Source organism: Drosophila teissieri, chromosome 2L, assembly GCF_016746235.2.
Source record: "Drosophila teissieri strain GT53w chromosome 2L, Prin_Dtei_1.1, whole genome shotgun sequence".
Classification (NCBI taxonomy): Eukaryota; Metazoa; Arthropoda; class Insecta; order Diptera; family Drosophilidae; genus Drosophila; species Drosophila teissieri.
The window spans coordinates 26,467,026-26,482,444 of record NC_053029.1 but is presented as its reverse complement, the minus strand read 5'-3'; the positions used below and the strand labels follow the sequence as shown (position 1 = coordinate 26,482,444).

The 15,419-nt window shown below is 37.0% G+C and overlaps 1 protein-coding gene across 1 annotated transcript in view; it reads left to right on the top strand.

Annotated features, from left to right (window-relative positions):
* Nucleotides 1-371: 371 nt before the first annotated feature.
* The window catches only part of LOC122626232 (kelch-like protein 10), a 168,651-nt gene continuing 153,603 nt past the window's right edge, over nt 372-15,419 (top strand). Inside the window, exons 1-4 of the mRNA XM_043806408.1 lie at nt 372-473; nt 540-919; nt 972-1,256; nt 1,311-1,575. Of these exons, the coding sequence (XP_043662343.1) occupies nt 594-919; nt 972-1,256; nt 1,311-1,575 (876 nt within the window). The 5' untranslated portion in view covers nt 372-473; nt 540-593. The remainder of the gene's footprint in view (nt 474-539; nt 920-971; nt 1,257-1,310; nt 1,576-15,419) is intronic.

Genomic DNA, 15,419 nt, shown 5'->3' with positions numbered 1-15,419 from the left:
TCACCAGTGGCTCAATCTTTAACAAGAATCCTAACATAAGCAGAAAACTCAATTTGACACCCAAGCAATAATACATTTTTGCTTTAAATATCATGTAATTTTATTCATTTGCAACCGTACAAATGAAAAAATCGTCATAAAAATAATCAGGTATAACTAACCTTTTATGTTTAATGTTCATTTATCACTACGGTTTTATATTCTTCATAAATTAACCTTCATACTATTTGAAATATATAATTAAACATCGTAAAAATAGCAAGTTTAAATCAAAATGATAATTATTGTATTTTTAAAATACACAATAAATAAAGGGTAATAGTCTTCTTTAAGAACTATTTGTTAAGATTAAAAACCTTTCTGTTCAGTCTCAGTAGTCTTTTTGCTTTCCAACATAAATTTATTGTTGTTATTCAAACATTGAGTAATATTCCTGTTCCTAGAGTTAAATACGAAGGACCTTCTTTTACACAGTAATAACAAAAATTAATAAAAAGCGATTTATTAGGTAACCAGTTACCGATCCCACTCGTCATTAGATACGGTTCAGCATCGAATACAGAAAAGGAGTTGATCCCCAGCTCGTTCTTCTAATGAGTCGTAATCAGAACGAAAGCCACCCCCTTGAGGTCAATGAAGATCTGCCTTTTGCTCTTGCTCTGCCCCCCGAAGTTTCAATGGATTCGTTGCAGCCAAACGCGGGCAACAATAGTCGCGAGGACAAGCTTCTCGGTATTGGCCTCAACACCCTTCTAAAGGTGCGCACAAAATCTTTGGCACCCATTGTGAGCGACGATGCCCTGAACACCCTAAATGAGCTCCGCGAGGAGAATCTTCTGTGTGACGCCCAGATATCTGTGGGGGGGGATGTTTTCAACGTACACCGTGCAATAATGTGTTCATGTAGCTCATACTTTCGGTGAGTTACTTTCTTTACCATAAATTGCGAAACTGACACGTATCCCCACCAGAGCTCAATTTACAGGGTTTAACGCCGACAGTCACGGATATGTAGATGAGTCAGATGCGAAAAAAAAAGTTAACGTTATTCATATCCCCGGCGTGAGTTCATGTATAATGAACTGTGTAATACAGTATGCTTACCTGCGTCAAACAATCATCTCCGAGAGCAATGTTCATGAGTTACTGATCTGTGCGGACTACGTTGGCATGGTTGGTTTAGTGAAGCAATGTAAAGACTACCTTGGTCGCATACTTACCCCGGAAAATTGTGTCAGTATTATGGGTTTCGCACAGTAAGTTGAAATTGCTAGTTTTTGTAAGAAAAACTTTTTAATTGTTTTACGTAGGTTCCGATTTTTGGAGGACCTTCACCTGAAAGCCAGGAACTACACACTGAGGTACTTTACTGAAGTGGCAAATCGTAATATTGACATATTGGATATGTCAGTTGATGACTTTTACAGTATTATTAGCGATGATGAGTTAAATACGCGAGAAGAGGACCACGTATGGAAATTATGTGTTAAATGGATCGACCGTAATCCAGAAAGTCGCAAGCGGAATGTTGCCCATCTTATGACTGGTGTACGACTGGGCCTTATGACTCCAAAGGTGGGTATAAACATATTTATTTTCTTATTGCAATTCAAGAATTATTTATACGATTTTGATTAATTTCAAAGGCAAGTTATTCAACTAGTACATACTTGCTTCGCGTCAAACCTAATAACAAGTATATATGCAAGAGTCCCCAAACCGAAGAAAAAGCAGAACGGCCTGGATATTTGCCATTTGCAAATGGACAATAATAAACTACAGACCACATAGTTATGGTAGGCATTTCACTGTGAATACAGATCAGAGACCACTAACATACATGCGGATTCCTACAAACCCAAAACTGCCAGGCCCACACTTTTGGAAAATATTTTGATAAATCTTTAATTTTGTATTGGTCTTGTAAATTTCAATCGATTCGCCAAAAAAGATAGTCGAGGAACTTGACTTTAGCATTCTCTCTTGATTTTTTCATTAATTCATTTTGAATTAAAATAGTTGTAAAAAAAAAAAAACGCATATTTATTTTAATAAGCGTTTTTACATCGTCTTTTCGCTAAATTTTTCTGGAATATTATGTTTATTTAAGTGCACAGGGAACAGCCATGTCCGCAGTGTTCAAGTGTCTTAACAGAGAAAGATTACTAGCCAAGTCGATCTGGCCATGTCCGTCTGTCAGTCCGTGAAAACGCTGTGATCTAACTAAAAAAAGCTAGAAAATTGAGGGTAAAAATGATGATACTAGTAACGCTGTGCAAGTTTGCTTTAGAACGTTGTTAAATATTTGCTGAATTGTGACTAAGTGGCGATACAAATTGGGTGGGTTACCCTATCACATTTTGCTCAGCATCGATATGACAATTTAGTGGATTCCTTTCACCTGACCATTGTCTCAAGGAACGCCTGTGGAGATATGAAGAGGCTGATTTCTTTTGCGGCCACCGTATTCTGCCTGTTGTTTTCCGAGCCTTTTCTACGACTTCTTCGGTTCTCGTCGACTTTATATGATCAAGCCAAGCAAATTTGGAAAATCCATCCACAACGGCCAAAATGTGGCTATATCGTTTCTATGAATCCGTGAGTGGTCCAACGCGGTCGATATGTAAGGTTTCGAGAGGTTTATTAGCCTTGTATAGCCTGGTATATAATACGTCTCTTTCAGTCTTTTTAATACCAAAGTTTCGCCATGCTGATGATTTATTCTTCCATATACTTTGACACAACTAACAGCTCCTTAAGTAAATACTCTTCGTCAACACTTCGCAACTTTGTGGAGCTTGTCATTAGAAAGCATGACAGTCGGCTTAATGCGTTAACGTGCATCATCTTGGTATCTGATCTGTGCTCAACTCTGAATTCGAACTCTTTTAGAGCCATCGCCCACCAAGCAACTCTGTGTGGTAGGATATACTTTTCCAATCGCAAAAACCTTGAGCTCATAAACTCTACAGGATGAAACTGCTGCGTGAATCTGTGTAAAATTCGGTTTCTGCTAGCGAATCAAACATTTTGAACCCGGTGCATAAAATAATTCCCTCCTTAGTCACCTTTAAATTTATTTTATTCTTTTTGTTGCCTTTCTGTCGTCAAGGATTGTTCATAGGTTTTGCTACTAGGGCGTAGTCTTTAGTGACAGGCCGCATAAATGACGTCAGAGCCAAGTATCGCTACAAATCTTGTCTGCTTTGACGACGGCTTTTATGTTCTATACGATTAGTGATATAATTTCGTTCTCAATGAGATCTAACTTATTAATGACGTACCGACAAAATATACCAAACGGCACATGAGTAAATTCATACTGTCCATTTTGGGTCACAAATTATTCTTCGTGAATCTAAACATGAGAGAATCCGTTCATTATGTCAAAAGATGTGAAGATTTTTCAACCTTGCAATCTCTTCAGAACATCGTTGCTGGCTCGAATTCATTCTGTTTGGCAACATAAGATCGATGTCAAAGCATGCAAAGCATCGACGTATGGTCGCTAAAATGTCTTTCATTAACAGAGATATGTAATCTTTAATCTTTATTAGTCAGAATTCGGATCCAGCACCGACAAACTTGATCACCAATTCATTACTGAAAATGTAAAAATGTGAGTCCTTTAAGTCAGGTCTAAAATAATAAAATCGTAGTCTAAACATTACCTACTTGAGGAATAGGAGAACGTTGGTTAAAAGCTTGTACAGGGATCTGAATAAAAAGAACATTTATTTGAAATGCAAATAAATTAATTTAAAATACAACACGTTGTAAAAGCACCTGCACCTGGGTATGACCTTTTCATGTAACCTTGATATATTATTAATAAAATAATCTATTACCTTATGTAAAGCATTTTTTATAACTTTTGCCACGCCCACTCTAACGCCCACAAATGTTTTGATATTTCTTAATTTCTTTATTAGTCTTGTAAATTTCTCTTGATTTGCTAAAAGTCTTTTTCATACGCTCACTCTAACGCCGATAAACCGCCAAAAACTGTTAGTCTTGGTCGGTTCGAGAAGTGTGGGACTTGGAGAGAGTAAATACGTCCGTTGGAATTGAGTTTGATTTGAATCAAAATAAATGAATATATTTCTTTCTTAGTTCTTTACAGTTCTATTTGTTACATTTGTGTTTACGTAATATGCTGATCTGACCGAATAGTGGAATGGGCGGAGCGATTCTCGGTGTCAAAAGGTTTTCAGGTGGCCACCGATATTTGTATCGATACAGCATCTCAAGTGCTAATCGATACAAATAGTCAGCGTTTCAAGTCAGTGGTTTCAGCGGGGGACCGCAGAGGGCGAATGCTGAGGCGGTAACTCCTCCCCTTGGTTTGCAATTTGTCATTCTTACATACATATATAGTGAAATTTTTGTGTGTTATGAGTCGAACTAATGCCCCTTCAGTTGACTAAGGACAACGCTAAGAATAAAAGAAAAAGGAAAATTAGTTTTTACGTCATTATTTCTTTGATCTCAGCTTAAGACTAAATTTTAGTGACAAAAATCTTTCTTGTGCTGCCCATTTGTTTACATAATTTCGGTAGCGAGATCGCCCGCTTGTCATATTGATTGTATACAACAATTGAAGATTTAGAGTGCCGCTTGGGAGAGCGGCGCCGCTGGCTCCGGATGTTGATTATTTACATTGCGTGCACACTCTGCATATTCTTATATATTCGAACAGTACTTGATATGTGAATATTTCACTTCCCTCCCCTTAAAAGGGTTGCCTATGCTTGTGCTGGCCTTACAGGGTAAAATGCCAATCCAAGTTGATGTTTTGATGAAAAGTTTATTCTGGTTGTTTATGCTTTCTAGCTTGTCGCAATTGAGTAATTTTGGATTAAAAAGTCCAAGACGTGAAAGTGGCATGCCCATTTCTATGTCTTCTATGTATTCAATAAATTGCTTAAGTTCATAAACGAGTGTGTCAATACTATTGTGGTTATACCCGTAGTTAGTTAGCTTTTGCAGTCCTTCATTCACAAAACGTACATCATTTAGTATATGAATTCAATTTTCTGCAATTAAATCTATTTTTGGCTAATTTTTACCCTTACATTTTCATCATTTGAATTTGTTGAATAATAGAAACCACATTATTATACAAAAGGTTCCTGCGAAAGTTTGACGATATTAGTTTTTTTTTTCTTAAATTGTGTTTTGTAGTATTTGGTTTCCCTATTTCGATTAGTGATTTTTTAATGGTCTTTATGTATTTTTCCTACATTTTTATTTGGTTTAAATGGGTTTTTTAATTTTCCTCTTTGAATTGGACCCTTTTCCGTATTTAGAGTCAATATTAAATTCCTGTCGATCTTCATTTATTTTATCTATTTTTTATTTAATATTTTTAGTGTCTAATATTGGATGTGTAAAAGTAAATTTGAGCAGTTGTTTGTCCAGTTGTGTCATGTTTAATTTTATGGTTGTATGTGTAAAGGATTGTTTCCATCTTGCTTAATTTTATTTCTTCGTCATCAAATGAATTGATCATACGGATTTTTTCATTTATTGTTTTATGTAGTCTTTCGACGTATGCTACACCGTTTTTTGCCGTATTGAGTTGCAATTCGATTCCTTCTGCTTCAAGCCATCGCTTTAAAGTCAAGCTGGAGAAAGCTCCGTCTCTGCCTGCCCTTAGTTAGTTAGGTTTACCTAACTGATTAAAAATGCGCATTAATGCGTTCCTGCATTCTAATCAGTCCTTTGCTTAAACTTGCTTAAGTGTAGCGAATTTAGAATTAATGTCAATGCTACTGATGTAATGTTTTCTCTCAAATCAATAAATATATCCACAATTTCTATATTCTGAATTAGTAGTTGACTATTAGAAAAGAAGTGATTTTCTATAAATAATTTTGTATTATTTTCTGTATACCTGGATGTAAAAGTCTTTCTTTTTTAAACTTTCTTTCTTTAAACTCGGCGTATAAACTAACATTCTTTAATAGAAAGAGACTGCGAATTACTTTAGTGTAGGTGGTATTAATAATTTCTCCGTGTGCTATTTGAATAATTTCGAAATCTACATCGCTCTCAATATAAATGGTAATGTTTCTATGAATAAACTGATCAAGTAAAATTTGTTTGGCCTTTCCAGGTGTCATTACATCATTTTGAATTGTGGTAATGGAGTGGCCAAATATTGTTTTATGCTCTACTTTATTTTTATCGGACCTAACAAAAATGAATTGTTTTTTGAAATAGTTTATTGGTTTTTCGGATAAATGAATAAGGTTGCTATTGTCTTCTTCTGCACTATGTTGACTATGATGGGTTTCTTCAATATTAATTCTCGATAATGCATCGGCAACTGCAGAATTCAGTTTATCCCTTTAATATTGGTATTCGATTTTAAATTGGTATTCGTTTAATTTGGCTCTCTATCTTTGTAACTTGGCATTGGGTTCCTTTAATGTATGCAGCCATCAAAGGTGTCACTTGCTATGATAAACTGTCGTCCTAGTAAATGATGTCGAAAGGTTTTTGTTGAGAAAACTATGGCGAGTAATTCTTTTGCGATAGCGCTGTAATTTCATTCGTATTCATAAAGTGCTCTGCTAATAATGGATATAGGATGACCATTTTGAGAAAGTACTGCCCCAAGGGCTAAATTACTGGCTCTGTGGTTAAAGTAAATTTTTTTCGAAATCTGGTAATTGGAGAATTGGTTCTCTAATTATTAGAGCTTTAAGTTTTTTGAATGCTTCTATGTAGTCAAGATCTTGTACGTCTATTTTTGCTCCTTTTTTTAAACATTTGGTCATTGGGTTTGCTATGTCTGCGTAATTTGGGATAAATTTACGGTAATAACCGGTTAATCCCAGGAAAGCTCTGATCTCTTTTACTTTTGTTTTTTTAGGAATTCACATTTATCCATCTGCAATTTTAAATTTGCTTCTGCGAGTTTTGAAATAACTAAGGGATGTGGAAAAAATTATAATATCATCCAAATACACCAAACCGTGTTTGTTATGCAAAGGTCCAAGGAGGTCATGCACCTTTAGAAGGTCATGCACCTTTGGAAGGTCAGCGGGTGCATTCCTAAGGCCAAATGGCATTCGAATGTATTTATAATGCTCGCTTTTGGTAGAGAATGCGGTTTTAGATATTGACTCTGGGTCCATTTCTATTTGGTGAAATTTCTATGCCAAATCAATAGTTGTGATATATTGACATTTTCCTAACTTACCAAGGATTTTGTCCATGTTTGGTATTGGATATCTGCCAGGGATAGTTATTTCATTAAGTTTCCTATAATCAATTACTACTCTATACTTTTCCATCATTTTTTTGGTACTACCCATGTAGGACTGTTGTATGGCGAATTACTTTCCCTAATTAATCCCTGATTAAGCATTTCCTGTACTTTCCTAATTAATCCCTGATTAAGCATTTCCTGTACTTGGTTTTCAACTTCAATTTCGTGCGTTTAAGCAAGTGGATACTGTTTTGAATAGATTGGGGAGTTTTGTGTTGTATTTAGTATGTGTTTAATGGTATTTGTAAATGTTAGTTTATCTCATTCTTTATATTGAAGATTTTTAAATGTATTTAATAAACCTTCCTCTTAAATACAAAAATTTTGGGTTGTTCCCGATTCTGAAATAATTAAATTATATGTTTTGTCAAAAAGAGTAACTATGCTATTTTCGTAATTTATAAATGCTTGTGCATTTTTCAACAATTTTCTGCCTATTAGCATATCGTAATTATTAGAAATACTGTGTACATAAAACGGTTGATTCGTTTTAAAAATACTATTGCTGGGTAAGATAATCAAGCTCTTCAACGTAATAGGGCCATTTGATGTTGAAACTTCACATCTTGTATTTTGAATAGGAAGACAAAATCTGGAAGTTAGTATTATTAGATGTGGAGGGTTGTTGTATTTCCTCTAAAATGTGCTGTTTGAGGATTTGGGATTTTATTGTAATGTTGTGTGAAAGGACTTCTGGGAATACTTGGTTGTATCTTCATGTATGGGTTGGGTCTGAAATAATTTTATGTGTTCCACATAGGTTGGTTGTTAGGCATCTGCAGTGTATAGGTGGGTCTAAAAGATTGCATGAATTGATTAAAATTAGGTTGGAAGGGTTGAGGATATTGTGGATAACTTGGTCGATATTAAGTTTGGGTATTTGTATTGAATTTTTGTTGTTTTGGATTCAGATTAGGATTTGAGTTTTTATTACGGATTTCCGGAATTTTATTCAATTCAAAATTAATGTGTTTCATTCCCTCACTTTGTGCAATAGTAATTAACGATCTTAATACTGTGATATCATGATGAGCCAAAATAGTAAATAATTGTATTGGTAGTTTTCTAATCAGTGCACTATGGTCCAGAATTCGATTTTTTAGTCATTAAGTCTAAATTTTTATGTCAATATATCGTTCTTTATCAATTATTTTCTAACGGAAAATTGATCATATAAATAAAAACAAAAAAAAAATTGACCGAAAGTTTTACTAAAGCTTTTTATGAGCTATTAGGGGTGCAGTGTTAAACAGTTGATTGAGAGAATGCAATTCCCGCCAAATTATTTGCTTACTTTCACACGAGGTACGATTGTTAATACGCATCCATAAATTATAGTAAAATATGGAAAATAAAAGCCAAGGTATATTGTTTTTAACGTATGTAGTTAATATATGTGTAGTTGTACTCTCTTCCTTAAAGTCCACTCTGCTTACGAAGGCAGATGTCTTTTAGCTGCCGACGGGCTTCGGCAAGGTTGTTATCGTTCAGCACCACGATTTGGGGTGCGGAAATATTTGGCTGTGCCATTGTTATTGTAGATTTTTTTTTATTATTATTTGTGTAAATATCTATTCAAAATGTTGCTTTATTATACCCGTTACTCGTAGAGTAAAAGGGTATACTAGATTCTTTGAAAAGTATGTAACAGGGAGAAGGAAACGTTTCCGACCATATAAAGTACATATATTCTTGATCAGGATCAGGATCAATAGCCGAGTCGATCTGGCCATGTCCGTCTGTCCGTCCGTCTGTCTGTCTGTCCGTATGAACGTCGAGATCTCAGAAACTATAAAAGCTAGAAAGTTGAGATTCAGCAGGAAGACTCCAGAGACATAGAAGCAGCGCAAGTTTATCGATTCATGTTGCTATATATATAGCTAACGATAAAACATTAACAAACACAAAAAAAAAAAACAAAAACAAGAAAATATCAATCCGTTAATAACTAATCAATCCCGCATCGACAAGAAGGCCTTCTTCGATAACCAATTGGGCGAGCGTAAATACCAAAAACCAAGTTACTAAATTACCATTATGTCGCTCAGTGTAAAGTCTGGATACCTAAGATAAGGCTTATCAATTGCTCGCGCCGTTTGTTTTGCCTCTTTTGTCACTTTCTTTTATTTTAAAGCCATTTAATGTAACGAAAATATTGACGGGCTACACTGACAGAAATTTAGATGAACTTTATTTGCATGTAAATATTTTCTTTCTTTTAGAAAAATAAATCGTTTTCTTTTAATTATGCGATTTACTAGATAAAGCCAAAAGTACAACAAAACAGAACAAAACAATTTCGTATGTTTCAGATCAACAGCTAAACGAGAAAATAAAAGAATTTTTGTTAAATAAGACCATGTAACATATTACCTTTATTTCACAATACGTAATTTCGCATCCGCACCCTAGCACTTCAAATGTTTTTTTCAGAAATGAACCAGTAATAGGATAGCTTTAAAGAACCAAAAAAAAAAAATCATAACGGAAAATAAATATCGAATTTTGGTGAATTAAGTTAGAATCGTAATGTAGATTAAAAAAAAAAGAAAAAAAAATATCAATAAGTAAAACGAAATTAGGAAAGTAGGCGACAAAAAATTAGATTATAGCTTACGGTTATTATAATTATTTAAAACGGAGTACACCGCAAGAAATGAAATGAGAAATGAAAGAAACAATGTTGTATATTGATAATTAAAAACTGTTTGTCTTTTAAGATGAAATTCTAAGTCTAACTTCTTCATGGCAGGGGAGCATTATAAGGTTATGCATATTTAATTACATTTGCGGTCTTTCAAAAAATTTACTATACGGAAGACTACCATTGGGACGGTAATGAAATTAACATCTAACACCACCTCGTCAGGCTTAAATACAAATTCGTTCTTCTTTTTTTACATTATACCTTATTTAATTTTTGCTTTACTGTTAATTTTTTTCTAGAAGAATCCCATTTACCGTGCTTTGTTTTGTTTGGTCCACGGTTGTTTTCGTATGAGGATCGTCTTATTGTGTAGATTCAGGTCACCATTGTCCGCAGCAAAAAACCGCCCCACATCTCCTGACAGAGCTAGGAGATGGGTATAACCCACAGGAATTGAATTAAGAACCAGGAACTCAGTGAATGTGTTCCTATTTCAACGGCGTTACTACACCACAATGAGTTAAACTAATGTCCCGTCATTTGACTAAGGTCATCGCTATGAATAAAAAACTTGGAAAAATAGCTTTCACGTCTTTATTTCTTTAATCCCAGCATAAGACTAAATTTTAGTGACAAAAATCTTTCTTGTGCTGACCATTTGTTTACATTATTTCGGGAGCGAGATCGCCCACTTGGCATATTGATTGTATTCAATAATTTAAGATTTAGAGTGCCGCTTAGGGAGAGCGGCAGCACTTGCCCCGAATGTGGATTGTTTACAGTGCGTGCACGCTTACAATATTCTTATATATTCGAACAGTACTATATATGTGAATATGTCACTATATATTATATATATTAGTTACCAACTGACATTTATCCTTATAGTAATAAATTTCGTTCTCATAAATCGTTTAATAATTTGGAGTTATCACAAATTCTGTGCTAAAAATCAAATTTGAACTTAATTTAGAGTTGCGTACAAAAAATCCGTTGATTAGTAAAGTGAATGCTTAATAATATTGTCCAGGTTACGGGGCGAGGACTGTCACCCGCTCTCCTTTCTCTCTCTCTCTTTCTCTCTTTCGCTCTTCACCACAGTTGTGCTTCCTGAATCTCCAATTCTGCTCTTCCCGTGGGAAGGCAGGCTCGGGAGAGCCTAGTTAAGTAGAATAAGCTTTAGTTCCTAATTGGTAATCGCCGAATAAACTACACGCCCGGTCGCGCCCGCGCAAAAAGTGTTCGCCTGTTCCTCGCTCCTCGAGTGTTTTTCATTCCAGCTTACCAAGGAAAATTCCAGGCCAGCCACCCTCAACCAAACATTTGGTCCTTCGAGCCGCATAAACTGTTTTTTTTTTTCGATTTTTTCCCTTCCTTTTAATTGCCGGTCTGCAGCAAAAGGTTTGAAAATCCAATTTCGTTAAATTTGCTGTAAGATTTATTGTCAAATCTAAGGGATTTCTCCGACAAAAGGCAATTAAAGAAAAAGTACTTATTCATTCCTACGGGCGCCGCCATATCCAAAAAAAAGTGCAAAATTCCAAATGTGAAAAAGTGAAAATAATTTGTGCCAAGTTCAGTGAAAATTTCTAAGTCCAAAGCTCTGCCAAAAGTGGCAACTATTCTGTTCTCGTTTCAACACAACGCAACACATTTATGCTTAAACTCCGCAGTCCACTAAATTCAATTTGCTATCGAAGAATACAATAACAAAACAAACAAAACATACCCTCTGGCCATTCCAAATAAAATATAAATTAAATATTTACGCGCCAGTTCCATATTACATATTACATCAACATATATTACATATTACATCAACTTATATTACATATATTACCTACATATAATTTTTACATATAGTATCTACATATATTACCTACATATAATTTCAACATATATTATCTACATATATTACCTACATATATTGCGCATATTATCTGCATTCCTTATACACATATGTACACCAAAGTGTAAATTGTTTCCCGTCGCCAAGTCCAAAGCGACAAATAAAATTTTTTCCAAGTGCCGACGCGGAAAAGGCGTTTTATTTTCTATCCATAAAATACAATATAAATAAATTTCCAAATCAATTTCCGAGCAATAAACTAAAAGCAGTTTTTTCTTTTTAACAAATTAATTTTTAAATATTATTTAATAATTATTTTTAAATTTTCATAACAACTACAAGAACCACAATAATTTTTCAACCAACAACAAATTTTCTTTGTAAACCAAAATATAAAAAATAAATGGACGACCGCCAAATATAAGTCGTTCACCCGACAAATATTATATTTTTTCCTGTATTGCTCGGATATTAATTTGTTTTGGTTTTTAGAATTCCAATTCCACCATACCAAATTTCTCCGTTTCCACTTTCTAATGAACATATTTTCGACTGTGTTCCACATTCCAAGTGCTCCAACCGTAAATCAGGTGGACCTCATTACCATAAATCAAGGGTCAGTTATACAATTCGCTGTTCACTCCGAGTCAGCTGTCCAATTAGTCCAAACTACGGCGTTCCCACTTAGTAAATTTTACACCACTTTCACACCCGTTACATCCTATACGGTCTTTTTCCGCGTTCTACCGTTCACGGCAGCAATCTTTAACTTATTAAGTGCAGTCTAACGATAATCTGTCCACATTTGCTAAAGTGTGACCGTGCTCCAAAACCGCTTCCTTTCTATTTCTTCCATTATGGCCATCGGGGACGATAAGAAGAAATTGTCCGCTGACAAACCCAGGTCTATTTTTACCACAAGGGCCGAAGAGTCCAAGAATTCCAAGCATTTCGGTAAAAACGCCTGCGCAGATTTCCGACAACTGTGCTACTCCACCCAAAGCCACAGTACAGCGTACAGCTAAAAATATGGCTGTTTTCGATCTAGCGCTAGCCAAATTCAATTCGGTTTCTGACCGCTTAAGCGAATTTGAGGCTCAGATCAACACTCCGAAATCTGCAGCTCCAACCGTCACGATGCTTAGCGTCCGTCGCGACCAAGTCCGAGTCCTATGGGACAAGGTTGAAAAGGAATTCGACATCTGCTCCGAGTGCCTTGTGTCAGCAGGCGAAGCGGCAGCAGGCAACATGCCTATTCTCAGGGCTAAATACAGTTATTGCTATGTAGTCTATGACAGGTGTGTTGCCCAGCTCGTTGATAAAATCGAGCAGGGCACGTCTCAGTCCATCCCAGCCGCGAACGCTGCGCCCAAGGCCTATATTTCCTCTGGCTGTCGGTTGTCTCCATGCGATACACAAGTTTTCGCAGGCGACTATCTTCGCTGGCCGACTTTCCGGAATCTTTTCACAGCCATTTATATAAATAATCCACGGCTGACTCAGGTTGAAAAGTTATTCCATTTAAATGCCAAAACAAGTGGCGACGCGCATGCCATCGTTTCGATTTCGCCTCTCACCAACGAGGGTTTCCGCTCTGCGTGGGAAAACCTAATAGAGCGTTTCGAAAATAAACGATTGTTCGTAAACAGTCAATTGAAAATCCTTTTTAATGTGCAGTCGATACCACAGGAATCTGGGGCGGCCTTGAAGGTACTGCAAAGTACAGTTCAAGGTTGCTTGACTGCCTTAGAAATGTCAGGCATAAACATTGAGAACTGGGACTGCCTGCTGGTATATCTGTGTTCATCCAAGCTCCCGAAGATAACTCTCTCCTTATGGGAGCAGTCGCCCCATAAGAAAGCCGGCATCCCGACATGGGTAGAGCTGAACACCTTCCTCACAGAACGCCATCGAACCCTAGAGGCCATCGAAGATGTGAGACCGCCGTAACCAAGTCAGTCGCACTCCAAAGCTATGAATTCAAGTGGGTCCTCTAGAAAAATAAGTTCCTACGAGACAAAAGTGGCTCCAAAATCCAAAAGTGGCGACTTGTGCAACACGGAAAACCATCCTGTCCGTGTATGTCCGCGTTTTCTCCAAATGTCGGTTGACGACCGGTCAGTCTACATTAAACGGAAGCAGTTATGCTTATGCATTGCAAGGGGACATAAGCTTCGTGAGTGCAAAAGCACGCACAATTGTTTTACTTGCCGTGGCCGCATCACACGTTGTTGCACCGAAAGAACCCCTTTTCCAGCAATTCAAATCCTGCAAGGTAAATTTCTGCTAATCAAGCCAATTTCGTTCCTAACGAGCAAGCCGGTGTTCAATATTATTTCGCCAAGGGCTCAATAGCTATCCTTCTTGGCACTGCCGTGATCAATATTTACCATCTTGGCACTAACTTTAAGGCACGCGCCCTGATCGACTCCGGGTCAGAGGCAACATATATAACCGAGCGACTGTTCAATCTAATTAGATTGTCATTCCAGGTGGTTCAAGCCCAAGTCTCAGGCTTAAACCAAACAGTAGCTGCTCAGTCCAAGAAGCTCTGCAGTTTCACCATCTGATCTCCGACTAGGCCCGCGTTGCAGTTGGAGACGACGGCCTATGTCCTCCCTCAACTAGCCGGAAAGCAAAATTTCCTTCGGGATCTTCCCGATTTTCCACTGGCGGATCCAAAATTCTATGAGAGCGCACAAATAGATATCCTTATCGGAGCCGACATTATGCCTTCGGTGCTCCTGAGTGGAGCAAAAACCAACATCTGTGGCTCTCTCTTGGGGCAAGAGACCATTTTCGGCTGGGTATTAACTGGGCCAGTGTCAGCCTCAGCACAAAGCAGAATTTCCTCCTTTTCGACGCAGATCTCCCACGGGTACGATGAATTACTGGACAAACTACTCACAAAATTTCCGGGCTAGAGAATATACCAATAAAGTTGGTAAAAGGATCCGATTCCATGTTCGAGAAGAATTTCCTTCAAACGACCACGAGAAACGAGTGCGGCAAATATGTCGTTACTCTGCCTTTTCGGGACCCAGAACATATCGGTTCCGGGCTAGGGCAGGTTCCAGGTCTTTCGCGTTGGCTCAGTTTTTAAGAAATGAGCAGCGTCTAAAAAGAGATGAGGCCTTAAAAGCGAAATAAGATTCGGTGATCCAGGAATATCTCGACTTAAAGCACATGCGACAAGTTCTTCCTACCCATGATTTCAACGCCTATTATCTGCCACATCACGCCGTCTTAAAACCGGAGAGCGTAACTACTAAACTCCGTGTAGTATTCAATGCCATCAGCCCTTCATCGAATGGTACAAGTTTAAATGATATCCTTCATGCTGGCCCTGTCTTACAGTCCGACTTAACCATTCAAATTCTGAAGTGGCGCTATTTCCGATACGTGCTTAGTGCCGATATCGAAAAAATGTATCGGCAGATCTGGGTAGATTCGAAGCACACTCCATTCCAACGAATACTTTTCCGAAATAATAGAGGGGAAATCAGAGATTTCGAATTGAAAACAGTAACCTTTGGAGTCAATTGCGCGCCATTCCTGGCCATTCGAGTACTGAACCATCCAAAAGCTAGCAATATCATTCGAAATTTTATGTGTGTGGATGATGTTCTAGCCGGAGCGGACTC